This window comes from Saccopteryx leptura, chromosome 6 (genome assembly GCF_036850995.1).
Source record: "Saccopteryx leptura isolate mSacLep1 chromosome 6, mSacLep1_pri_phased_curated, whole genome shotgun sequence".
NCBI lineage: Eukaryota > Metazoa > Chordata > Mammalia > Chiroptera > Emballonuridae > Saccopteryx > Saccopteryx leptura.
This window is the reverse complement of record NC_089508.1, coordinates 67,392,049-67,418,025: the sequence shown is the minus strand read 5'-3', so window position 1 is coordinate 67,418,025 and position 25,977 is coordinate 67,392,049. Positions and strand designations below refer to the sequence as shown.

General features: G+C 39.4%; 1 protein-coding gene and 1 non-coding gene across 5 annotated transcripts in view; one reads left to right on the top strand and one right to left on the bottom strand.

Moving 5' to 3' along the window:
• The window catches only part of MYO5A (myosin VA), a 260,030-nt gene that overhangs the window by 95,385 nt on the left and 138,668 nt on the right, over positions 1-25,977 (bottom strand). For all 4 annotated transcript variants that reach the window (XM_066387962.1, XM_066387963.1, XM_066387964.1 and 1 more), the window contains exons 12-18: positions 25,529-25,669; positions 23,387-23,512; positions 22,130-22,213; positions 14,261-14,422; positions 12,339-12,436; positions 1,189-1,275; positions 993-1,101 (exon numbers count right to left, since the gene is read on the bottom strand). In XM_066387962.1, coding sequence (XP_066244059.1) covers positions 993-1,101; positions 1,189-1,275; positions 12,339-12,436; positions 14,261-14,422; positions 22,130-22,213; positions 23,387-23,512; positions 25,529-25,669 — 807 coding nt within the window. The remainder of the gene's footprint in view (positions 1-992; positions 1,102-1,188; positions 1,276-12,338; positions 12,437-14,260; positions 14,423-22,129; positions 22,214-23,386; positions 23,513-25,528; positions 25,670-25,977) is intronic.
• On the top strand, positions 11,452-11,527 carry TRNAI-AAU (transfer RNA isoleucine (anticodon AAU)). The gene has a single exon. It is a non-coding gene; the product is annotated as a tRNA-Ile (tRNA).

Below are 25,977 nucleotides of genomic sequence, written 5' to 3'. Positions count from 1 at the left end.
TTTAGTTAATGATGACTAACTCAGAGTGAGGTACTCCATCCAAACTAGTACAAAACAAGTAAAAAGTTTATTAAAATCTTTCATGAATCTTTAATTCTCCATGGCCTAGATCAGTGGTTCTTGAAGTATTATTCTCAGACCAGCTCAGCATCACCTGGAAAGTTATTAGAAATGTAAGTTGTTGGACCCATCCCAGACCTACTGAGTCAGAAATTCTGGGGGTGGGGCCCAGCAAACTGTGTTTTAACAAGCCCTCCAGGTAACTCTGGTACCTCGTACAGTTTGAGAACTCCTTAGCTTAGAATGCAAGTCTCTCCAAACACCAACTTACAGTTCCTCAACATGTCCCTACTGTCCCATACACCAATATTATACTGCAAAGAAACTACATTCCTGTTTTCTGAGAAAACTCTGCTTTCCTACCTCTTCATGCCACGCTCCCTGTTAGGACAGTCTCCTTCTACTTTCACTGAAACTTACCCACTCTTCAGGACCTGACTCAAAACACTTATCTTCCATGAAATTGTTCCACTTTCCCACAGCACATGTGGCTTTGCATTGCTCAGATTTCCTGTCTCACTCACTTAGCATTTGATAGACATTAAGGTATATTATAATTATCTTTAAAATGCATTCATTTCCAAGATAGATTGTTATCTGAGGACAAGACTTAATTTTTCCTAATCACACAGCATCTGACCTGGTATCTTCCATAAATAAGAACTAGGTAAATTTTTACTGGTAATGATCAGACTATAAAAAGAATGTGTCTCAAGTCTGGGTCCAGGCCTCCTCCCGCTGTTTCCTAATGGTGGGCCGTCATCCTCACCAGTCAGTCCGAGCATCCGAAATGGACGGTGACCCTCCACCCTCCCAGCCCTGAATAATCTGGATTAGTGGAATTTGGATGTTCCTAGGACTTTCACAGATTATAAACACAAGGCCTTTGGCCATAATCTGTTCAGATAAAGAGAAGTGAAATTTTTTATTACCAGAATCAGTTTCTCTAATACATTCTTGCATGTTTGCTTTCTATCACCCAGCACATCTTTTTGCTTCATTAGGACACGGTAGCGGCTGAAAAATTCTTGGTAAGTCCACCTATAAAAAGAAACTCATGTTAGCTTATTTAAAGAAGTGGAAACCTTTTCATTAGGACCCCTTGTATTTGAAAACCGCCAAGCTCACCGTGAGGGGAAACCTGCTGCACTGATTCGGATGGTCTCCAGGACACCACATGCTCTCAACTGCTGCACTGCCCTCTTCTCATCAAACCTACAGTACAGAAGAAAACCATCAACACACAAGGAAGCCTGGCTACAGCCACAAATTACTCTCCTCAGTTCAGAGATTAAATTCTTCTGTAAAGAGCCAAATGGATATATTAGAAAAGGAAGCATTAAGAAGTTGTAGCAGTGATCAAAATGGAAAACTCCAATTAGCAGTAAAACTGAAGAGCCATAAGCATTATCTGTCATTCATACCATAACTCAGAAGAATTACCATTGAGAATTTAGATATCAAACAAACAAAGAACCTCCTTTGTACTTTGCCCACACTTATTAAATGGCTTGGCTTGACTTGCCAGTCTCATAATTCTTTAGCTCACCGTACAAAGCTCCTCTGGAATAAAGACTGGCCAGCTCAGGAAATTTCTCTAACAAAGACAAATTAAACATGCCCCATTCAGTTATTTTAATAAAACTTATTGGTATTCTAAAAGCTATTCTACTCAGTTTAGTGTGTACATACTAAGCATTTATAAGGGTCTATATCAATGGAAAATATTTTTGGTATTATATCTTATATACTTTATGTTTATTTTACTCTAGACAACGGGCATTTCAACATTAAATTGACTCTAAAAGGGGAAGCGGTAAGGCCTGCCACTCACAAAGCAACCTCTGCAACCCTCTGCTATGTTATTTTCTCAAGTGTTCTGGTAATGGTGAAGATGAGGTTGGCTAGGGCTATCCTGTAGTGGCTCATGGTGTGGTAGCTTCATCCTGCTTCCCACTCCCTCCAGAAAGGGCTTCTTGGCAATGATAGAATATAGTACTTTTTCAGAACTGCCCTCCAGTCTGAGGCAATATATCCAGAGGGCAGAGTTGGCAGGGTTGTACTCCTACACTATAGAGTGGTAACTGGACGTATAACCATTGGTAAACGTATAACCGTTTAAGCACACATTCCATTTTTGAAATTATCCTAAGGAGGTAATCAGGCAAAAATATAAAAATGTTTATTACAGCATTGTTGGAATAACCTAAATGGCAATCAATCAAAATTGATCCACTCTCAAAGGATTAATTTAAGTAAATGATAGTATATCTATACAATGGGATATTATATAGTCATTAGAATGATGATGTAAATGTTTACTAACACAGAAAGCATCCACAATTTATTTCAATAAAGGCAGATATAAAATAGCAATTATAGCATGAGACCATCCCTTTTATTAGTGTTTTTCACTTATTCTCTCTTTTATTTATTTGTTTGTTTATTTTAAGTGAGAGGAGGGGGAGATAGTGAGAAAGACTTCTGCATGCACCCTAACTGAGATCCACCCAGCAACCCCTGTCTAGGGCCAATGCTTGAATCAACCGAGCCATTTTTAGTGCCTAGCATTGACTCTCAGATCAACAGAGCCACTGACTGCAGGAGGTGTGAGAGAGAGGTGGGAGAGAGAGGGGCAGATAAGCAGATGGTCGCTTCTCATGTGTGCCCTGACCTTGAATTGAACCCAGGATGTCCATATGCTGGGCCGATGCTCTATCCACTAAGCCAACCGGCCAGGGCCTCTTTAATTTTTCTCTCCCTCTCTCCCTCACACACACACACATTAGCAAAGGAAGAATGTTGGATACTTAATACAACTTATTTCTTTGGGTGTAACAAATGCATTCTCACTTATTTTTATACTAGTTTATATTTCCTGAAACCTATTTTTACAATGTACATACATTACCTTTAAAATTAAAGAAATACTAAAAAAAAAAAATTAAAGAAATACTTCCCTTTTGGGGAAAAAAAATACCTTTCCCTCCATATATGGTAATTAATGTAGAACAAGATGTTTGGTAAAAGTAGACATTCTGCAATGGTTCCAACAGTTGAAAAGGAGCAGGGATAACTGCGAGCCTTCGCCAAAGTAGTCTCTCTCACCCAGCCCTGGTTTTAACTACTGCCCAAATTGACAAAAGCCCCAAGAGATCTTAAACAAAAGTAAATTCAAAACAGAAAATAGAGGAGACCTAAAGATGGTAGTGGAGTAGGCGGACGCACAGACGCCCAGATCTCACCACCAAACTGGAATACAAATCAATTTAGGAAAAGTCAGCGTGAAAAACCAACTCTGGACTACAAAAACAGCTCTCAAAAACCAAGGAGCAAAAAAAAAAAAACCCCCACACACACACAAAAAAAAACCAAGGAGCAAAGAAGAAGCCACAACAAACCTGGTAGGGAGCGCCTGAATCTACCCTGCTTACAGGAATGGAGGGAGGGGATGAGGCTGAGAGCCCAGAGGGGATCTCACTCCAGGGAAAAGAGCAGAAAATACTGCTCACAGCCACTTGCCTGGCGACCAGGGAGCGAGGTGTATTGAAAAGACCAGCTTATCTCCCAAGTGGAAAGGAGAGAGAGAGGGACAGACTGTGAGGGGCTAAGGAATGCAGGAGATGACCTAAAAAAGCTGACTCATCCGTGCTGGAGGTGGCCATAGCTGGGGGAGGGACTGACCCTTCCACAAAACAGTACTGAATTGCTTCCGGATCAGAGATCTCCAGACATCTCTCCAGCTCCAATCAACACAACAAGACACAGCTGAAAACAAGAAGTGGGGAGGAGGGGCAGTAACTCAGGTCTCCATGGAGATCTGAGATACACCTCCCCCTACTGAAGCTGAGAAAACACCCTGCCTCCAGAGAGATTAGTTGGTGGAAGAGGCCTTCAGAGTCTCAGGTTACACCCATCACATTCCTGGATACAGTTTCAAGGAAGCCCCCTGCTGAGATCAATAAACAAGACTATCACCTGTTAAGAAAACAAACAAATCAAGACTTCAAACCTGCCCAAATCTGAAAGTGGATTACAAACAATAGCTGATACCAACCCAAGAAGACCTAGAAATAACACAACTGAAAACTGGAGGCAGACAACACCAAGCCTAGACTCAACCAACTCTACAAACAAAACACTGACAATGAGAAGACAAAAAAGTGCAATCCAAATGAAACCACAAGAGAATCCTTCAGGAGATGAACTGAGTGATATGGAAATAATCAAACTTCCAGATGCAGAGTTCAAAATAATGATTATAAGGATGCTTAGGAATCTTAGAACAACAATGAATGGTCATTATGAACACCTAAATAAAGAAATAGCAAGTATAAAAAAGAATAAGTCACTCTTGGTTCCTGGGATGATTAGCATGAGAGAGCAGAGGGAGCAGAGCAGAGAGCAGAAAGAGGCCATGTGGCCAGGAGAAGCAGCCAAGATGGTGGAGTGCTGAGTGAGATGCCAGTTTGTGCAGAGTTTGTATCTGGGATAAGGAAGGAGATGGGAAACTGAGGAGAATAAGGCTGGTGAGCTAGAAACCTTTGATTCTAGGAAACTCAGATAAGTCAGTGGCTTTGTGAGCACTGAATGTGAGTGGGTTTTGGAGTCCAGTGTATGTTTTTACTTGCCTGCCGGGTGCAAGCTAGGATTAAAGAAACTGGCCTATCAAAAAAAAAAAAAAAAAAAGAATAAGTCAGAGATGACAAATACAATATCAGAAATAAAGACCACAATGGAAGGAATTAAAAACAGGATAGATAGAGCTGAGGATCGAATCAGCGAGTTGGAGGACAACTGGAATGAAGGCATGAAAGCAGAGAAGAAAAAAGAAAAGAGACTCAAAAAGACTGAGGAAACTCTTAGAGAGCTCTGTGACAACATGAAGAGAAATAACATCCGCATCATAGGGGTTCCTGAAGAAAAAGAAAAAGAACAAGGAATAAAAACTTTGTTCAATCATATCATAGCTGAAAACTTCCCTAAATTAATGCAGGAGAAACTTTCACAAGTTCAAGAAGCACAGAGGACTCCATTAAAGAGAAACCCAAAGAAACCTACACCAAGACACATCATAATTAAAATACCAAAGCTAAGCGATAAAGAGAAAATATTAAAAGCCGCAAGAGAAAAAAAGCTATCACCTACAAAAGAACTCCCATAAGGATGACATCCGACTTCTCAACAAAACACTTGAGGCCAGAAGGGAATGGCAAGAAATATTCAAAGTAATGCAGAACAAGAACCTACAACCAAGACTACTTTATCCAGCAAGGCTATCATTTAAAATTGAAGGAGAAATAAAAAGCTTCCCAGACAAAAAACTACTCAAGGAATTCATTACAACCAAACCAATGCTGCAGGAAATGTTAAGGGGCCTGTTGTAAACATATCTAAGTGGGAAAAGAATATAGCAAAAAAGGAATACAGCTTTAAAGAATAAAATGGCAATAAACAACTACATATCAATAACCATAAATGTAAATGGATTAAATGATCCAATCAAAAGACATAGGGTAGCTGTGTGGATAAGAAAACAGGACCTGTACATATGCTGTCTACAAAAGACACACCTTAGAACAAAAGATACACATAGATTGAAGGTAAAAGAATGGAAAAAAAACATTTCATGCAAATGGAAATGAAAAAAAATCTGGGGTAGCAATACTTATATCAGACAAATTGGACTTTAAAACAAAGGATATAGTAAGAGATAAAGAAGGCCAATACATAATGATAAAGGGAGTAATCCAACAGGAAGGTTTAACTATTATAAATATCTATGCACCTAATATAGGAGCACCTAAATATATAAAGCAGACTTTGATGGATTTAAAGGGCGAGATCAACAGCAATACTGTAATAGTAGGGGATTTCAATACCTCACTAACATCACTAGATAGATCCTCAAGAAAGAAAATTAACAAAGAAATAGCAGACTTATTGGACACACTAGATATCTATTGATTTAATAGATATCTTCAGAACCTTTCACCCTAAAGCAGCAGAATATACATTCTTTTCAAGTGCTCATGGTACATTCTCTAGGATAGACCACATGTTAGGGCACAAAAGTGGTCTCAACAAATTTAAGAAGATTGAAATCATATCAAGCACTTTCTCCAATCACAACGGCATGAAACTAGAAATGAACCACAACAGAAAAGCTCAAAAATTCTCAAACACATGGAAACTAAATAGCAGGTTGTTAAATAACAAATGGATTAAGAATGAGATCAAATAAGAAATAAAAAAATTCCTAGAAACGAATGACAATGAGCATACAACAACTCAAAATTTATGGGACACAGCAAAAGCAGTACTGAGAGGGAAGTTCATAGCACTACAGGCACACTTTAAGAATCTAGAAAAAGCTCAAATAAACAACTTAACCCTGCATCTAAAAGAACTAGAAAAAGAACAGCAAGTAAAGCCCAAATGTAGTAGATGGAAGGAAATAATAAAGATCAGAGCAGAAATAAATGACATAGAGGCTAAAGAAACAATACAGAGGATCAATGAAACTAGGAGCTGGTTCTTTGAAAAGGTAAACAAGATTGATGAACTTTACTAGACTCACCAAGAAAAAGAGAGAAAGGACTCAAATAAATAAAATTAGAAATGAGAGTGAGAAATAACAACTGACACAACAGAAATACAAAATATTATAAGAAAATACTATGAAGAACTGTATGCCAAAAACTAGACAACCTAGATGAAATGGACAAATTCCTTGAAACATACAATCTTCCAAAAATCAATATGAAAGAATCAGAAAACCTAAACAGACTGATTACACCAAATGAGATTGAAACAGTTATCAAAAAATTCCCAACAAAGAAAAGTCCGGGGCATGATGGCTTCACAACTGAATTCTACCAAATATTCAAAGAAGAACTAACTCCTATTCTTCTCAAACTATTTCAAAAAATTCAAGAGGAAGGAAGACTTCCAAGCTCCTTTTATGAGGCAAGCATAATTCTGATTCCAAAACCAGGCAAAGACAACACAAAGAAAGAAAATTATAGGCAAATATCTCTGATGAATATAGATGTCAAAATCCTCAACAAAATATTAGCAAACTGGATCTAACAATATATGGAAAAAATCATACACCATGATCAAGTGGGATTTATTCTGGGGAGGCAAGGCTGGTACAATATTCATAAATCAATCACTGTGATTCATCACATAAACAAAAAGGAGAAAAACCATATGATAATTTCAATAGATGCAAAAAAAGCATTTGATAAAATCCAGCACCCATTCATGATCAAAACTCTCAGCAAAGTGGGAATACAGGGAACATACCTCAACATGTTAAAAGCCATCTATGAGAAACCCACAGCCAACATCATACTCAATGGGCAAAAATTAAAAGCAATACCTTTAAGATCAGGAACAAGGCAGGGGTGCCCTCTTTCACCACTCTTATTTAACATAGTCCTGGAAGTCCTAGCCACAGCAATCAGACAAGAAGAAGAAATAAAAGGCATTCAAGTTGGAAAAGAAGAAGTAAAACTATCATTATTTGCAGATGATATGATCTTGTATATAGAAAACCCTAAAGTCTCAGTCAAAAAGCTACTGGACCTGATAAATGAATTCAGCAAAGTGGCAGGATATAAAATCAATACTCAGAAATCAGAGGCATTTTTATACACCAACAATGAACAGTCAGAAAGAGAAATTAAGGAAACAATCTCCTTCACTATTACAACCAAAAATATAAAGTACCTAGGAGTAAACTTAACCAAGGAGACTAAAGTCTTGTACTCGAAAAATTACAAAGCATTGATAAAAGAAATCAAGGAAGATACAAACAAGTGGAAGCATATACCATGCTCATGGTTAGGAAGAATAAACATCATTAAAATGTCTATATTACCCAAAGCAATTTATAAATTCAATGTAATACCAATTAAAATACCAATGACATACTTCAAAGATATAGATCACATATTCCAAAAATTTATATGAAACCCAAAAAGAACAAGAATAGCCTCAGCAATCTTAAAAAAGAAGAATAAATTGGGAGGTATCACACTTCCTGATATCAAGTTATAGTACAAGGCCATTGTACTCAAAACAGCTGGTATGGGCATAAGAACAGGCATATAGATCAATGGAACAGAACAGAGAACCCAGAAATAAACCCACAGCTCTATGGACAACTGATATTTGACAAAGGAGGTAAGGAAATACAATGGTGTAAAGACAGCCTCTTTAACAAATGGCATTGGGAAAATTGGACAGCTACCTGCAAAAAAATGAAACTAGATCACCAGCTTACACCACTCACAAAAATAAACTCAAAATGGATAAAAGACTTAAATGTAGGCCATGAAACCATAAGCATCTTAGAAGAAAACATAGGCAGTAAGCTCTCGGACATCTCTCGGAGCAATGTATTTGCTGATTTATCTCCACGAAGAAGTGAAATAAAAGACAGGATAAACAAATGGGACTATATCAAACTAAAAAGCTTTTGCACAGCTAAAGACAATAACAAAATAGACAAACTATACAATGGGAGAACATATTTGACAATGCGTCTGATAAGGGGTTAATAACCAAAATTTATAAAGAACTTGTAAAACTTAATACCAGGAAGACAAACAATCCAATCAAAAATGGGAGAAAGAAATGAATAGACACTTCTCCAAAGAGGACATACAGATGGCCAATAGGCATATGAAAAAATGCTCAACATCACTAATCATTAGAGAAATGCAAATTAAAACCATAATGAGCTATCACCTCACACTAGCCAGAATGGTGCTCATCAACAAAACAACACAGAATAAGTGCTGGCGAGGATGTGGAAAAAAGGGAACCCTCCTGCACTGCTGGTGGGAATGCAGACTGGTGCAGCCACTGTGGAAAACAGTATGGAGATTCCTCAAAAAACTGAAAATCGAACTGCCTTTTGACCCAGCTATCCCACTTTTAGGAATATACCCCAAGAACACCATAGAATGGCTCCTTTCACCCCCATGTTTGTGGCAGCATTGTTCACAATAGCGAAGATCTGGAAACAGCCCAAGTGTCCGTCAGAGGACGAGTGGATTAAAAAGCTTTGGTACATATATACTATGGAATACTACTCAGCCATAAGAAATGATGACATCGGATCATTTACAATAACATGGATGGACCTTGATAACATTATACGGAGTGAAATAAGTAAATCAGAAAAAACTAAGAACTATATGAATCCATACATAGATGGGACATAAAAACGAGACTCAGAGACATGAACAAGAATGTGATGGCAATGGGGGTGAGGGGGTTGGGGGAGGGGGGATGGGGCTAGGAAGGAGAGAGGGGGTGGGGGAGGGGAGGGGCACAAAGAAAACCAGATAGAAGGTGACAGAAGACAATTTGACTTTGGGGGAGGGGTATACAGCACAATCAAATGTCAAAATAATCTGGAGATGTTTTCTCTCAACATATGTACCCTGATTTATCAATGTCACTGCATTAAATTTAATTTAAAAAAAAAAGAGACAATGTATTCTAAAACCAAATATTATTCTTGGTGCACAGTAAATGCTAAATAAATGATAGAAAGAGCAAGAAAAAAAAAAAAAAACCAAAACAGAAAATAGAATTATGTATGCTTACTTAACCTTTAATTTTAAAATCTTCAGAAAGACAACTGCTAATCTGTTCTCACATTCTCAAAAGGGAACAAAAACTGAAAAAATGAAGCCAAAGCAAGACTGAGAAAGAACAAAAAAGCTGGAGGCATCCTGCTCCTAATTTAAATCACTATTACAAATACATAGTAATTAAACAGCATGATAACAACATAAAAACAGAAACACAGATCAGTGGAAGAGAAGAGAGACCAGAAACAAACCCCACATAGATGGTCAATTAATTTATATAAACAAGCCAAGAATATAAAATGGGGAGAGGACAATCTCTTCCAAAAACGGTGTTGGAACCTGACCAGGTGGAGCTGCAGTGGATAGAGCATCAACCTGGGATGTTGAGCTCAGGTTTGAAACTCTGAGGTTACTGGCTTGTGTGCAGGCTCACCAGCTTGAGTGCGGTGTCACTAGCAGGAGTAAGGAATCATAGACATGACCCCCATGGTTGCTGGCTTGAGGCCAAAGGTCGCTGGTTTCAAGCCCAAGGTCACTGGCTTGAGCAAGGGGTCATGGGTCTGTTGGAGCCCCCAGATCAAGGCACATGAGAAAGCAATCAATGAACAACTAAAGTGATACAGCTATGAGTCGATGCTTCTCATTTCTCTCCCTTCCTGTCTGTCCTTGTCTATCCCTTTCTCTGTCTCATTCTCACTAAAAATAAATAAATAAATAAAAAAGAAAGATGGTGTTAGAAAAACTGGACAGCCACATGCCAAAAGTGAAAGTGAACAACTTTCCTATACCATACACAAAAATTAACTCAAAATGAAATAGAAACTTGATCCTAACACCTAAAACCACAAAATTCCTAGAAGAAAAAAGGTAGTAAGGTCCCTGACATAGGTCTTGGTGATGATTTTTAAAAATCTGACACCAAAGTAAAAGCAACAAAAGCAAAATTAAACAAGTAGGGCCTGACCAGGCAGTGGCGCAGTGGAGAGAGCGTTGGACTGGGATGCAGAGGACCCAGGTTTAAGACCCAAGGTCGCCAGCTTGAGCAAGGAGTCACTTGCTCTGCTGTAGCACACCCCCCATCCCATCAAGGCACATATGAGAAAGCAATCAATGAGCAATTAAGATGCCACAACGAAGAACTGATGCTTCTCATCTCCCTTCCTGTCTGTCTGTCCCTATCTGTTCCTCTCTGACTCTCTCTGTCTCTGTCACAAAACAAACAAACAAACAAACAAAAAACCCATGTAGGATTACATCGAACTAAAAAGCTTCCTCACAGCAAACAAAACCATCAATAAAATAAAAATGTAACCTGCTAGTGGGAGAAAATATTTGCAAATCATATATCCAAAATGAGTTTATTACCTAAAATTAATATGAAGAACCCACACAACTCAAAAGCAAAAACACTCTGATTTTAAAAATGAACAGAAGATCTAAATACACATTTTTCCAAAGAAGACAGAGATAGCCAACAGGAACATGAAAAGATGTTCAACATCATTAATCATCAGGGAAATGCAAATCAAAACCACAATGAGATACCAACTCACACCTGTTAGAATGGCTATTACCAACAAGACAAGAAATAACAAGTGTTAGTGAGGATGTGGCAAAAAGGGACACTTTTTTTCAGAGGGAATATAAATTCGTGCAGCCACTGTGGAAAACAGTATGGAGATTCTTCAAAAAATTAAAAATACAACTATCATATGATTCAGTAAGTCCACTTCTGGGTACTCATCAAAGAAAACACTAACTCAAAAAATCATATGCAGCCCTGGCTGGTTGGCTCAGTGGTAGAGTGTTGGCCTAATATGCAGGAGTCCCGGGTTCGATTCCTGGCCAGGGCACACAGGAGAGGCGCCCATCTGCTTCTACACTCCTCCCCCTCTGCTTCCTCTCTGTCTCTCTCTTCCCCTCCTGCAGCCAAGGCTCCACTGGAGCAAAGTTGGCCCAGGCGCTGAGGATGGCTCCATGGCCTCTGCCTCAGGCGCTAGAATGGCTCTGGTTGCAACAGAGCAACGCCCCAGATGGGCAGAGCATCGCCCCCTGGTGGACATGCCGGGTGGATCCCAGTCGGGCGCATGAGGGAGTCTGTCTGACTGCCTCCCTGTTTCCAACTTCAGAAAAATACAAAAAAAAAAAGAAAAGAAAAAAAAATCATATGTACCCCATGTTCACTGCAGCATTATTTATAATAGCTAAGATACAGAAACAACCCAATCAATGAATGAATAAAGAAACTATTGTATACAGACAATGGAATATTCTTTAGCCATAAAAGAAAATGAAACCTTGCCATTTTCAACAACATGGATGGAACTTGAGAGTATGATGCTAAATGAAATTAAGTCAGAGAAAGAAAAATACCATATGATCCCTCTACGAAATCTAAAAAACACAAAACAAAACAACACACACTCTCTCTCTCTCTCTAAGCTCAGAAACTCAGAGAACAGCTTCGTGGTTGCCAGAGGTGGGAGTTGGTGGGTAAGAGAAATGGGTAAGGGGGGGGTGTCAAACAATTTTTTAAAATTCTATTAACTAGTAAATTCCAGAAGACATGAAGAATTACCAAAATATTTTTTCCTTCTATTGGTCTGGTAATGCTATGAGATATGGATACTTTTAAATTAAATTCAGTAGCTGAGGAATACTTACGTGAATGGGAACTTGAAATCATTAGGCTTGATACAGCGCACATAGTGAGGGGTAGTGGCATTGAGGGTCTCCATAAGCAGGTGAAGGGAATTTCGGAACTGCATGGAAAAGAGCAGAACGAGGCATCAAGGTTTTGTCAAAGCCAAAGATGATCTAAAACAATTTAAAATTTTCTTCCAATGACAGTAGAAGAAATTGAACCACTCTCAAAAAGGGATCTGCTATTTAACAAGAATGGTAGGGCTTGTTGGTTAAAATTTGCTTAAATACTACCATTTACATGCTTACTCTGCTAAATCTATATTCACTTTCAACACCACCCCCCACTTTTTTGTTTTTTGGGTTTTTTTTGTATTTTTCTGAAGTGGGAAGTGGGCAGGCAGATAGACTCCCACATGCGTCTGACCTGGATCCACCCAGCATGCCCACCAGGGGACGATGCTCTGCTGCCAAGGAGCCTTTCTAGTGCCTGAGGCGGAGGCCATGGAGCCGCCCTCAGGGCCCAGGCCAACCTTGCTCCATTGGAGCTTTGGCTGCCAGAGGGGAAGAGAGAGAGATAGAGAGGAAGGAGAAGGGGGAAGGGTGGAGAAGCAGATGGTTGCTTCTCTTGTGTGCCCTGACTGGGAATGGAACCCAGGACTTTCATACGCTGGGCCGAAGCTCTACCGCTGAGCTAGCTGGCCAGGGCTCACCCCCCGACCTTTCTAATAAACTGTATTTTCTTAGAGCAGTTTTAGGTTCACAGCCAAATTGAAGAAAACATACAAGGGTTTCCCATTCATCTCTTGTCCCCACACATGCACAGCCTTCCCCTTTACTAACACCCCCACCAGAGTTCTCTGTCTGCTACAACTGATCAACCTACATGACACATCATAATTTCCCAGAGCCCATGGTTTACACTAGAGTTCAGTCTTCCCTCTCCCCTTTTAATACAAGGTTTTGCTGTTTTCTGTTGTGAACTCAGAATTCTGACTAAAAAATACAATGTTGCTTTAAGAATATACAGGCCGCCTGACCAGGTGGTGGTGCAGTGGATAGAGTGTTGAACTGGGACGCAGAGGACCCAGGTTCGAGACCCCGAGGTCGCCTGCTTGAGCGCGAGCTCATCTGGTTTGAACAAAGCTCACCAGCTTGAGCCCAAGGCTGCTGGCTTGAGCAAGGGGTCACTCGGTCTGCTGAAGGTGGTCAGGGCACATATGAGAAAGCAATCAATGAACAACTAAGGTGGCAAAACGAAGAACTGATGCTTCTCATCTCTCTCCTTTTCTTACTGTCTGTCCCTATTTGTCCCTCTCTCTGACTCTCTCTGTCTCTGTTAAAAAAAAAAAAGACTATAAAGGCCATTTAATTATATATAGTAGGAGTTTTGCTATAAAATACTGAAAATGCAGCAGATGGCTTAAAAACATATAGGAAAGAAATGAGTAGGAGAATGGGAGAGCACAGCTTGGGTGGGGTTACCATTAGGGACACAGGGTCAGGACTGGAGGAAGTGGACCTGTGACAGGCACAGAGTCCCATGCACAGGAACACAAGAGTCCCATGCACAGGAACACAAGCTGGCCAGTGCTCAGCCTTCTGTTCAAAGCCCAGGGGCGATGTTCAGGCACTAAGCATGCATGTGACATTTCCCACTCCTCAGAGCACAAGACATCCAGAGCAAAAACAACCAGAAAATAAAACAAAGACAGCAGTGCTCCACGAGAGAGAAGAGTTAAGATGTGGAGAATATTATATATTTTGTGAAGGGCTTAATCAGTCACAGATCTAAAGCTAGGTGGAGAGGAGTAGAAGTGGACGGTGTCTCATGTTCTCACCATGAAAGTTCTATAGCCTCTCTTCACCTGAGGATCCCACCAGGGAGGCTGGAAAAGAAGACCTGAAGTCTCAGCTGAGCCAAAGGGTAAACCTAAACTCACCTGGTGGCCCACCGTTTTCTTGTGCTCTTTGGCCGTCTGGGCTGCTCGACCTTTGGTGGGCTTTGCAGGAGTGCGGGTGAGGGGTGTGCGCCCTGAAGAGATTGCTGAGGTTGGACTGATGGCCTTCTCATCATCTTGAAATAACTCTGGTAGCATCTTAAACTGCGTCAGAAAGAGCAAAAGGAAATTATAGTCTAAATTCAAACTCAAATGTAAACCTTATAGAAACATAATGAAGATTTGCAATCCACAGTGATTTCCTTCCTTAAGTAAACTCTTTCAGAGTCTCATTCCAGAAGTAATCAATATCTGTGTTGGGAGCCAAAAGCATGGGAGGAAGGTAACATGTGCTATGAAAATCCAGTGGAAAAATGCAGTAATTCTACAACCATGTTTGGGGGAAACAAAATCAAAACTATGACACTAAGACTTGAAATCCTAATCCACTCTAAACATATTACTGAGTGTGAACTATAACTACTTTATGAGCAAAATGCTAATTGAAAGTCCTATATTAGCCTGGCCTATTGTGGCACAGTGGATAAAGTTTTCAACTTGAAGTACTGGGGTTGCCGGTTCAAAACCCTGAGCTTGCCCGGTCAAGGCACATATGGAAGTTGATGCCTCCTGCTCCTCCCCCACCTTCTCCTTCTCTCTCTCCTCTCTCTAAAATGAATAAATTATCCTATCTTATTACCTTAGTTCCAAAAAATGGTTTACTGCCATGCTTCATTTGTTTACCCACTAATTCAAATGGTGAGCACCAGCTGAAAAGTGTCACCGAAAATCTCAGCAGGAAGAGGGTAATAAACTAGTTCCACAGTATTAAAATGTCAAAAATAATTATGAATCGTAATAATTTTTCAAAAATAAGTTGGATGGGCCTGACCAGGCAGTGGTGCAGTGGATAGAGCATTGGACTGGGACGCGGAGGACCCAGGTTTGAGACCCCGAGGTCTCCAGCTTGAGTGCGGGCTCATCTGGTTTGAGCAAAGCTCACCAGCTTGGACCCAAGGTCGCTGGCTCAAGCAAGGGGTTACTCGGTCTGCTGTAGCCCCATGGTGAAGGCACACATGAGAAAGCAATCAATGAACAATTAAGGTTTTGCAACGAAAAACTGATGATTGATGCTTCTCATCTCTCTCCATTCCCTTCTGTCCCTATTTATCCCTCTCTCTCTCTGTCTCTGTAAAATAAAATAAAATAAAATAAAATAAAATAAAATAAAATAAATAAGTTGGATGGGGGGAATAAAAAAATCCCTGTCCTTATCCTGTAAACTTGTATGTTTTCAAATGATTTATAACTTGATTGCATAACTTCTGTAATCAACTTTGTATTCTACCAGGTTAGCAATATGAAAGATTATCAAAAGGTTTGGTACTTAGTAAGCGGGTGGATAGTGTTAGTCAATATGATTGGGAGAAATTTTATAGAACAAAAGAGACTTCAAACTAATCCATAGGAACATTCTGTATCTGTACATATCTTTATAACAGTGCCCCATTTGACATACATAAAATAATTCCTTCTCAGAAGTGAAATTATAATTGTGACTATCAATTATTTGTCTATAATCTCAGAATATGTCCAGAAAAAATAATTTTCTTTTCTTTCCTTTTTTTTAAAGTCAGAGGAGGGGAGATAGAGAGACAGAATCCTGTATGCGCTCTGAATAGGATTCACCTGGTAATCCTTTGTCTGGGGCCAATGCTCAAATCAACCAAGCTATTGTCAGTGCCAGGGGCTGATGCTCGAACCAATCGTACCACTGCTGTGAGCGAGGTAGAGAGAGAGAAGGGGAAGAGAGAGGGGCAGAGAAGCAGATGGTTGCTTCTCATGTGTGCCCTGACTAAGAACTGAACCCGAGATGTCCACATGCCAGGCCGATGCTCTATCCACTGAGCAACTGGCCAGGGCCTGAGATAATTTTCATAGGAGGGTTCTTGCATTAAAAAATAAAGTCAGGCCCTGGCCGGTTGGCTCAGCGGTAGAGTGTTGACCTGGCGTGCGGGGGACCCGGGTTCGATTCCCGGCCAGGGCACATAGGAGAAGCGCCCATTTGCTTCTCCACCCCACCCTCCTTCCTCTCTGTCTCTCTCTTCCCCTCCCGCAGCTGAGGCTCCATTGGAGCAAAGATGGCCTGGGCACTAGGGATGGCTCCTTGGGCTCTGCCCCAGGCGCTAGAGTGGCTCTGGTCACGGCAAGCGACGCCCCGGAGGGGCAGAGCATCGCCCCCTGGTGGGCAGAGCGTCGCCCCTGGTGGGCGTGCCGGGTGGATCCCGGTCGGGCGCATGCGGGAGTCTGTCTGTCTCTCCCCGTTTCCAGCTTCAGAAAAAAAAAAAGAAGAAAAAGTATAAAATTAAAAAAAAAAAAAAAGTCAGATCATTTCATTTGCTATTAATTTTTATATCAATCATAAGGGTAATTAGGAAATAATTCATGATGTTATATATAACATACCAATAACGGTTGCTTGCTACACAAATGAATGTAGCCCTTGCTTTACAGAATAAATAATATATTTTAGCTTGGTTGGCTATAAAGAGGGAGGGAAAAATGTTTTACCATTATCTAAAATGACAATGTTAAAGCTGTGTTCCAAAGAGGAAAAATAACAGTTCCTAATAGATTTGACTTGAAAACTCAACACATGGTTAAGATGCCAGGCTGTTCAGTGATAGGCCAAATACTTAAGCATCTTTTGTATGCTGTATCACTCCCAAATAAAGGGAGTGTTAGCTCTGCATTAGCATTGCCTGCCTAAACTCTGTTTGTATCTCTTCTGTGTGAAATGATTAATAAAGCTGGGCTGCAATATCATTTCACCAGTAGGTGCTACAATTTAACTTGACATCTACCAGAAACTCCTTAGTGTTCAGAGTTCAGAATACATACACGTACATATATGGATATATGTGTGTGTGGCTTCTTCCTTATAGAAATCATAAATTTAAAATCTCCATATGGAGTTTTCTTAAAAAAGAAAAAAGAGTATACTCTGCATTTCTGTATGAGAAACTGCTCTCTAATTTCTTCCTTAGGCAGTTGTTCCTGCTTCCTTATGGGCCCCTTTTCTCAGACTCCTTCCCTGGTCCTTCCTCAGGTCAGCCTCTCAAAGTTGGAGTGCCTAAGGACTCTAGTCTCACTTTCTACTCTTTTTGATCTACTTATTCTCTTTGAGCAATCTCATCCAGTCCCACTGCTTTAAATACCATCTAGTTCTAAAGACTACCAAATTTCTATCACCTACTCTCACTTTCCCCATGATCAGTTGGCTTTCATTTCCAACTTCCTATGTGACATGTCCACTTGGACCACTTAACTGCCACCTCGGGAAAACAGGTCCAAAGCAGAACTACTCTTGATTCTTTTTCCCAAAACCTGATGCTTTATAAGAAAGACTTCATCTCAGTAAATGGCTCTCTCATCCATCCAGTATTAAGGCCAAAAACACAGAAGTCATTCTCAATTTCCCCCATTTTCTCACTCTTCATACTCAATCCATCAAGATCTGTCCACTCTGCCCACATGCCAGCTCCACTGCTACAATCTCGGTACCACAGTCCGCCATCTCTCTCCTCAGTCCATCATCTCTCACTACGGCCCTGCATCCACTCACTCTAAACATGTCACCACCCAGCAACAGATCCTTCTCCACATGAAAACCTTCCCGACTTTCCCCTGCAATAGGAATAAGACCCATGCTCTGTACCATACCCCCCTCTAGAAGGTGGCCCCTGTCTACTCATCCTACACAACTTACTTACCTACAATGAATCCAGCCACAATGAGGCCTTCTTTTTGGATCCCAAACACAAGTATCTTATACAGTCTATATGCTCCTCACCTGTTTTTCCATCTGCTTTGACATGGTGTTTCCCATTTTTCAGGGTACAGCCTAAATGTCACTTTCTCAGAAAGGCCTTACCTGACCACCCTAGTTAATGTAGACCTCACCCCTGCCCAAGCTTAGTCACTCTCTAGCTTGGTACCCTGATTTTACATCCTTTATACTATTTACCACTTTGATATAATGTTACCTACATATTTGAGTAAGTAGTTATTACCTAACTCTCCAGAAGAACAGGGACCTCTACCTATCTCATTTACCTTATTTACCTGGCTAACTTCCCAATTTTCTTAAATCATTTATTCAAGAATTTATCCATTCCCCACTGACGGAAGATGCCAACTTTATTTAAAAAGAGATAGATGCACACATATATAAGTAGGTAGATATGCCTGAACATTTCATCTTGTTTCTTTGATATGTCTAGTACTAAGACAGGGCTCTAAATGGCTTAAGACTAAACTTGTATGTCTAAGAAAGTATTAAAGAAAACAGAAGAATTCAGGTAGTAGCTTCATGAAGATGTAGGAAATCATTTCAGTAATAACAACAATAACATTATACATTAAGAGCTTTTAGGCATAAAGCACTACTCTAAAGGCTTAATAAAACCTATTTAAGCCAGCTCTTCTACTGCCACTTAGATACTATTATGATTTTGTTTTATAGATGAGAGATCTAAGGCATAAACCCAGTAAATGAATTGTGCTTCCCCTCATCAATTAGCAACATGGAAAGTAGGGGTTATAACATTATTAAATGACATTTTGTGGAGCTGCAATTTAGTTGAGTTGTAATTCATTTCTGTGCTCCCTGATATTAGATGTGACAAGAAAATTTACAGTTTTTCACCATAAAGACTTTTTGTTAAATTTATAATACTTTAATTACTTTTCAAATTGTAAATTTGGCTACAGGCTGCAAAATTAAAGGAAAAAAAGGACAGTTTGACCAGGTGGTGGCGCAGTGGATAGAGTGTTGACCTAGAATGCTGAGGACCCAGTATGAAACCCCAAGGTCGTTGATTGAGTACAGGGTAGCCAACTTGAGCATGGGATCACAGACATGACACCATGGTTGCTGGTTTAAGCCCAAGTTCGCTGGCTTGAGCAAGGGGTCACTGGATAGGCTGGAATCCCCAGTCAAGGCACAGATGAGAAAGCAATCAATGAATAACTAAGGTGCCGCAACTATGAACTGATGCATCCCATCTCTCTCCCTTCCTGTTTATCTGTCTTTCTATCTGTCTCTTTCTCTCACTTGCTAAAAGAAAAGAAAAAGAAAATAAAAAACAAAAGATAAACACACAAACTCAGCCCTACACTGTATTACCACAAAAATAATTCTATTTAAAACACAAAACAGCCTGACCAGGCAGTGGCGCAGTGGATAGAGTGTTGGACTGGGACGCAAAGGACCTCGAAAGGACCCCGGTTTGGGACTCCAAGGTCGCCAGCTTGAGCACACTCATCTGGTTTGAGCAAGGCTCGCCAGCTTGAGCCCAGGGTTACTGGCTTGAGTGGGGGGTCACACGGTCTACTGTAGCCCCCCCTCCTGTAAAGGCACGTGTGAGAGAGCAATCAATGAACAAGTAGGGTGCCGCAGTGAAGAGTTGATGCTCCTCATCTCTCCCTTCCTGTCTGTCCCTCTCTCTGACTCTCTCTGTTTCTGTCATACACACACAAATAAATAAATAATTAAAACACATAACAAATACTAACCTCTTAAAACCAATACATCCAAGAAAACAAATATATATATAAAATTCACACCCTTGGGTTGGGTTTCTGAGGAAATGAATTTCTGACTGGGAGCAGGGGCAGCCTTTACTGTGTAAATCACACACCATCCCTATTCCAAAAGCAACTATGCTGCCCAGACTGGCAGTCACTCTAAATCAGGGGAAGTCAACCTTTTTATACCTACCGCCTAATTTTGTATCTCTGTTAGTAGTAAAATTTTCTAATCACCCACCAGTTCCACAGTAATGGTGATTTATAAAGTAGAGAAGTAACTTTACTTTATTATTATTATTATTTTTTTTTTCATTTTTCTGAAGCTGGAAACAGGGAGAGACAGTCAGACAGACTCCCGCATGCGCCCGACCGGGATCCACCCGGCACGCCCACCAGGGGCGGTGCTCTGCCCCCAGGGGCGATGCTCTGCCCATCCTGGGCGTCCGCCTTATTGCGACCAGAGCCACTCTAGCGCCTGAGCAAGTGGCCACAGAGCCATGCCCAGCGCCCGGGCCATCTTTGCTTCCAATGGAGCCTTGGCTGCGGGGAGGGGAAGAGAGAGACAGAGAGGAAAGCGCGGCGGAGGGGTGGAGAAGCAAATGGGCACTTCTCCTATGTGCCCTGGCCGGGAATCGAACCCGGGTCCTCCGCACGCTAGGCCGACGCTCTACCGCTGAGCCAACCGGCCAGGGCCAACTTTACTTTATAAAACTTATAAATTTTATAAATTAAAATTTAATTTATAAAATTTAATTTATATGCAAGTTAAAGCATATAATAATAATTACTTACCAAGTACTTTATGTCAAATTTTCGCTAAGTTTGGCAAAATAAATCTTTATAAAACAACTTACTATAGTTAAATCTATCTTTTTATTTATACTTTGGTTGCTCCGCTACCACCCACCATGAAAGCTGGAACGCCCACTAGTGGGCGGGAGGGACCAGGTTGACTACCACTGCTCTAAATGATCCCTCAGTCAGAAAAAAGACACAACTGATCATGGGTTCCTGGGGAATGAGAACCTGTGAATATTCTATTTAAGCTAATTACTTGGACAGAGTAGTGACACTAGAATTTCATGGTTTTCATCACTATTCATAAACCAAAATTATTTATAATCTTTAACTGAATAATATTCAGGAATTGGCCCTGTGAATTTTCTTTTATACGTCAGTCCCAATAGCTATAAAGCATCAATGCTCAGTGCTATGAGAATAAGTAAAAAACTGATTTTTCTAAAAACACTAAGACATTATTTTCTGAGGGTTAAAACTGCAACTTGGTCTTTTAATGATCGTTCTATCATCGAAATACTTAAAAGTAAAAGTTTTTATTCAAAAAACAAAAGTCAAAATGTTCATATAATATACCATTGAAGTTAAAAGGACTCTCAGAATAAACCAGAAAAACTGTGTCAGTTTTACAATAAACTAAAAAATGTGCCAGTCATCTAGAAGAATTTGATGACCATTTCTAGTTTTTTACTGCATATCTGAATATGCATTTCACTACACTGAGTGACTGGATTCCTGGTTTGCTCCCTATAGAATGAGAGTAAGCTGTGCTTCCCCTCCAGTCTTTTCCTGATTTGAGTCAAAGAATGAAGACTGGAATCAGCCTCACAGTCAATGCAGTGTAACCATCACAGCTCTTTGCCATCTGGAATATTCATTTCCCATCAGAAACCAGTGCTTCTAGAATCTGTGCCTAGGAAAATCATTTCAAAGTGCTTTAGGCCACACCTGAAATTGCACTCAATGATCCAGAGATCAATCTCTGTCTAAACAGAGTGCATAAGGCCATGTTTCAAGTGAATGCCTTCAAAATGGCAAGGCAAAGATATTGTTTTCTCTCATAGTCTGTCTCTCACAGAGGCACAAGAAAAGTCTACAATTGCTGAGGAGGAAAATATTTCACATAAGACTGAAAGACAACACTACACAATGGTTAAGAACACAGACTCTGAGCCTGACAGCCTAGGTGTTAACTTGGCTTGAAAACTCTTTAGCTATGAAGTCTCTGTGCCCCAAGTCACTCATATGTAAAAGGTGCAGAGTAATGATAATGTCACCTCATTATGAGGACCAGATGAGTTAACATTTGTAAGGCATTTAAAACAGGACCTAACACACAGTAAGCATTATATATTTGATAAGTTAAAAACAAACAATAAAGCTGATTTTGTTACAAAGATCACTATTATTGTTAAAAAGCTAATGTTTAACTAACATTTTATTGAATATATCCTGATTGAAGAAAACCATGTACATGGTTACCTTGCTTGATTTAAGAACTTTAATTTGTTCTTCAAAAACAGTGTCTTTATTCTTTTCCAGAAAGCCTTCACACTGGTATTCCACCTGAAATACATGGAAACATCTCCTTTAACTAATAAAACTTCTGAAGAGATATCATATTCATCAACAACAAAATATTTATTAAGCTTAGGCTATATGACTGGCAATCAGCAAAGTGGTTATCATTAGTTTTAAGAAACTAGAAACTTGGTAAGAAGTATGTTAACTCTAGAGTAAAACTGCCCAAATAGTTTTTCCTCAGTAACAGCAGCAGTGCTGAGTAACTGGTCTAGAAGATCCTCCCAAGTCATGGGTAAGCAGACTCACTTGAAGTTACTTTTCTTCCCCCATGCTGGCAGCTCGTCCAAAGCTGACCCAATGTGTCTCCTTCTAACCTAGTTCACCATCCAGTAGGGGTAACTCTCCTCTTGGGAGAGGAGAGATTAAAGCAGAGAGATGATCAGAAGGAACTACTCAAGAATGGACTATTCCTGTTTCCAAAATTCCAGTGACTTCAGCTATCTACTATTCAAGGGGTCCCAGCTGGTACCACAAAGTCTTTAGGTCAGCCCTAAAGTCATTCCAAGATTTCCAGCCAGGATTAAGAAGGACTCAGAAGGCCCCCAAACCCTGAAGGAGACTGTGAGAAGTTTACTCCACGGACTACCCTACAACCTCCTTGGAACATATATTAGTCTTATAGCTCCTAATTTTCTCAGTAGACTATACAGAACTACCCTCTGCCTTGGTAGTAGGGACCCACTGAATTAATAACAGAGGGTGACACAAGTCCACAGTTTCTATTCTGAAACCCTTGGGGCCAACTATGCTTTAGATCTCAAGATTTTTCAGCAAAGTCCAAGGCAGCAATCCGTGATCAAATACATTATCGTTTCACTGAAATATGTAAATATCCAGCCTGACTGTGATCCGTAAAGATTACAAATAACCTCATTCAGGTCAGAGATCAGGTTTAGCCACTACATGAATTATGAAAAGACTTTTGGTTTTTTGGAGTTTCTCGGATTTCAAGATTACAGATAGAGGATTGTAGACCCATATTTATTTCATAATTCCATTTAGGTTAAAGGAAAATAAAAACAACAAGCCAATAGTAAAGATTATTTTTCCTATAAGGCCCCAAAGAATACAAAGTTTAGCAAAGAAAAAATGGTACCACTTGACTACTGATTTTTTTCCTCTTTCAAAAAGAAAAAAGATAATAAAGTTCCTTACTTTGTCAGCAAAATGTTGGATGATGAAAGCTTTGTTTGATAGACGAGGCTTTTCAAAGAGTGCACATTTGTTCATATGTGTGTTGTACAATTTTTGGGCCCAAGTGTCATCTGTACCTTTAGGCATCTACATTCAATCAAAGAAAAAGAGAAAAAAGGGTGAACATTGTTATGAAACATTTCTGATGCATTAACTAAGAGACCATTTTTTGGCTTCACCTACCAATTATATATGTATTTTTAATTAAACTTAGGAACATATTTCTTCCACAGAAATTGGCCAAAAACCAATTATTAACGAAGAACAATGATTGAGACCTTCCCATGGACAACTCAATCTGCTATACCAGGAGTCATCAAGTAAATATTCAATTTGCTTTTAAAACAATAAAAGCCTCACAAATGAAAGATGTAATATAATTATCATGTATTTTCTAAAAACTTGTCAAATAAAGGTAATATTTTCACATAGTGAAATATTTATATAATTCAGCATATACATGAATAGGATCATTCTATGAATTCATTGCATTTTTTTCTTCTTATTAATAGCATTCTTGTATTTATGGCCACTATGTTGTTACTGATTTTGGTAACAAGAACTTCTTTTACATATATACCTTGGGTACTTTTCCAAGTATATGCAGAGTATTCAAAGAGTAAACTCCCAGCAGTTTTTGAATTAAAATATACATGTATTTATAATTTTGATATATATTGTCAATTTTCCTCTAAAATATGTTGTACTAATTCTTACCCTTTATCAAGAATATATATGTAATAAGTATTCATTTGGTAATATCAAATGAAAGGTATTATTAAATTCAAACTCCCCTGATAGGTAAAAATCAGTGTCTAATTTTTGTTTTGATTTGCATTTTATTTAATTTTGGGTGAGGCTCAGAACCTTTTCATGACATGCATTCTGAGTGTTGTAGAAAATTTGGATGCTTAGGAGGATCAACCTTTGTTTCAGATGTTAACTGATGGCATATAAACTATATAAATTAAGAGAAAGGATAGGTTACCTATCTAAGATCACTCAGTTAGCAGTGAAGCAGAGGATCTGCTAGTTTTCCAACATGCTATATCTTCAAAAGTTAGAGTGAGCCTGACCAGGCGGTGGCGCAGTGGACAGAGCGTTGGACTGAGATGCGGAGGACCCAGGTTCGAGACCCCGAGGTCTCCAGCTTGAGTGCGGGCTCATCTGGTTTGAGCAAAGCTCACCAGCTTGGACCCAAGGTCACTGGCTCGAGAAAGGGGTTACTCGGTCTGCTAAAGGCCCACGGTCAAGGCACATATGAGAAAGCAATCAATGAACAACTAAGGTGTCACAAGGAAAAACTAATGATTGATGCTTCTCATCTCTCTCCCTTCCTGTCTGTCTGTCTGTCCCTGTCTATCCCTCTCTCTGAATCTCTCTCTGTCTCTGTAAAAAAAAAAAGAAAATTGATGCTTCCTGCTTCTCCTCCCTTCTCTCTCTCTCTCTCCTCTCTAACTAAAATGAATAAATAAAAAATTAAAAAAAAAATGTTACAGTGAAAACTCCCTCCCTACCATATCAGTAATAAAGAACAACTAGTCAAATTTTAGATTATGGATATTTAGAACTATTATTCAATATATATATATTTTTTCATCTTATTTATTGACTTTACAGGAGGAGGGGGAGACAAGAAGTAGTCGCTTTATTCTAGCTGTTCATTGGTTGCTTGTTGTATGTGCCTTGACTGGGCAAGCCCAGGGTTTCGAACCAGCAACCTTAGCATTCCAGGTCAATGCTTCATCCACTGCGCCACCACAAGCCAGGCTTCAAAATATTCCTTAAATATATTATACCACTGAACAAAAAAAGTACCAGATATAAGCATAATGGTTAACTAAAGTGGCTAAAATTGGTAGTAGTTCTATCAAATGTCAATTTTTCACAGAACTCAGAATTAGGTGAAAAAAGAAATTCTCCTAGTTTCATTTGTATTTAAAACTCTTTGAGTCCAGTGACCCTTCAGAATGCAAGTTAGAGTGATCTCCACAATGGCACCTCATGGCATTTATACTATGATTCTCTGCTTAAACCCACTTACCTTCTGACCTTTATATATATGTTTTAATAGACTTAAGTACATCAGGGAATCATACGTACTTTGCATTCCTCATCCAGCAAATCTAGAATGCCCAGTTTAGATTCTATAAGATTAATGCAAGGCTGATTATCATAAAAATCTATGAGAGTCCATGGAATTTGTTCCTTCATATATTCCTCTTGTTCTAATTTGAAGACATGCTGAAATGAAAGAAAAAAGTGGTATTACTAGATTATTATCATAAATAATGTTAGTTAAGAAACAACACTTATATAAAACACTCAAAGATACCAACATAATTTGAGTTATTTCATGGCTTCTAGCAATAACAATCTCATGGGAGAAATAATTTACACACAGAGACTAATATAATAAAGCAAATAAAAACCACTAACAGTAAAACCTCAGCTATATAGGGTTCTTGATAAACAAGTAAATATAATATGTGAATGTTTTCTTTCTCTTTTTTTTTTTTTTTGTATTTTTCTGAAGTTGGAAACGGGGAGGC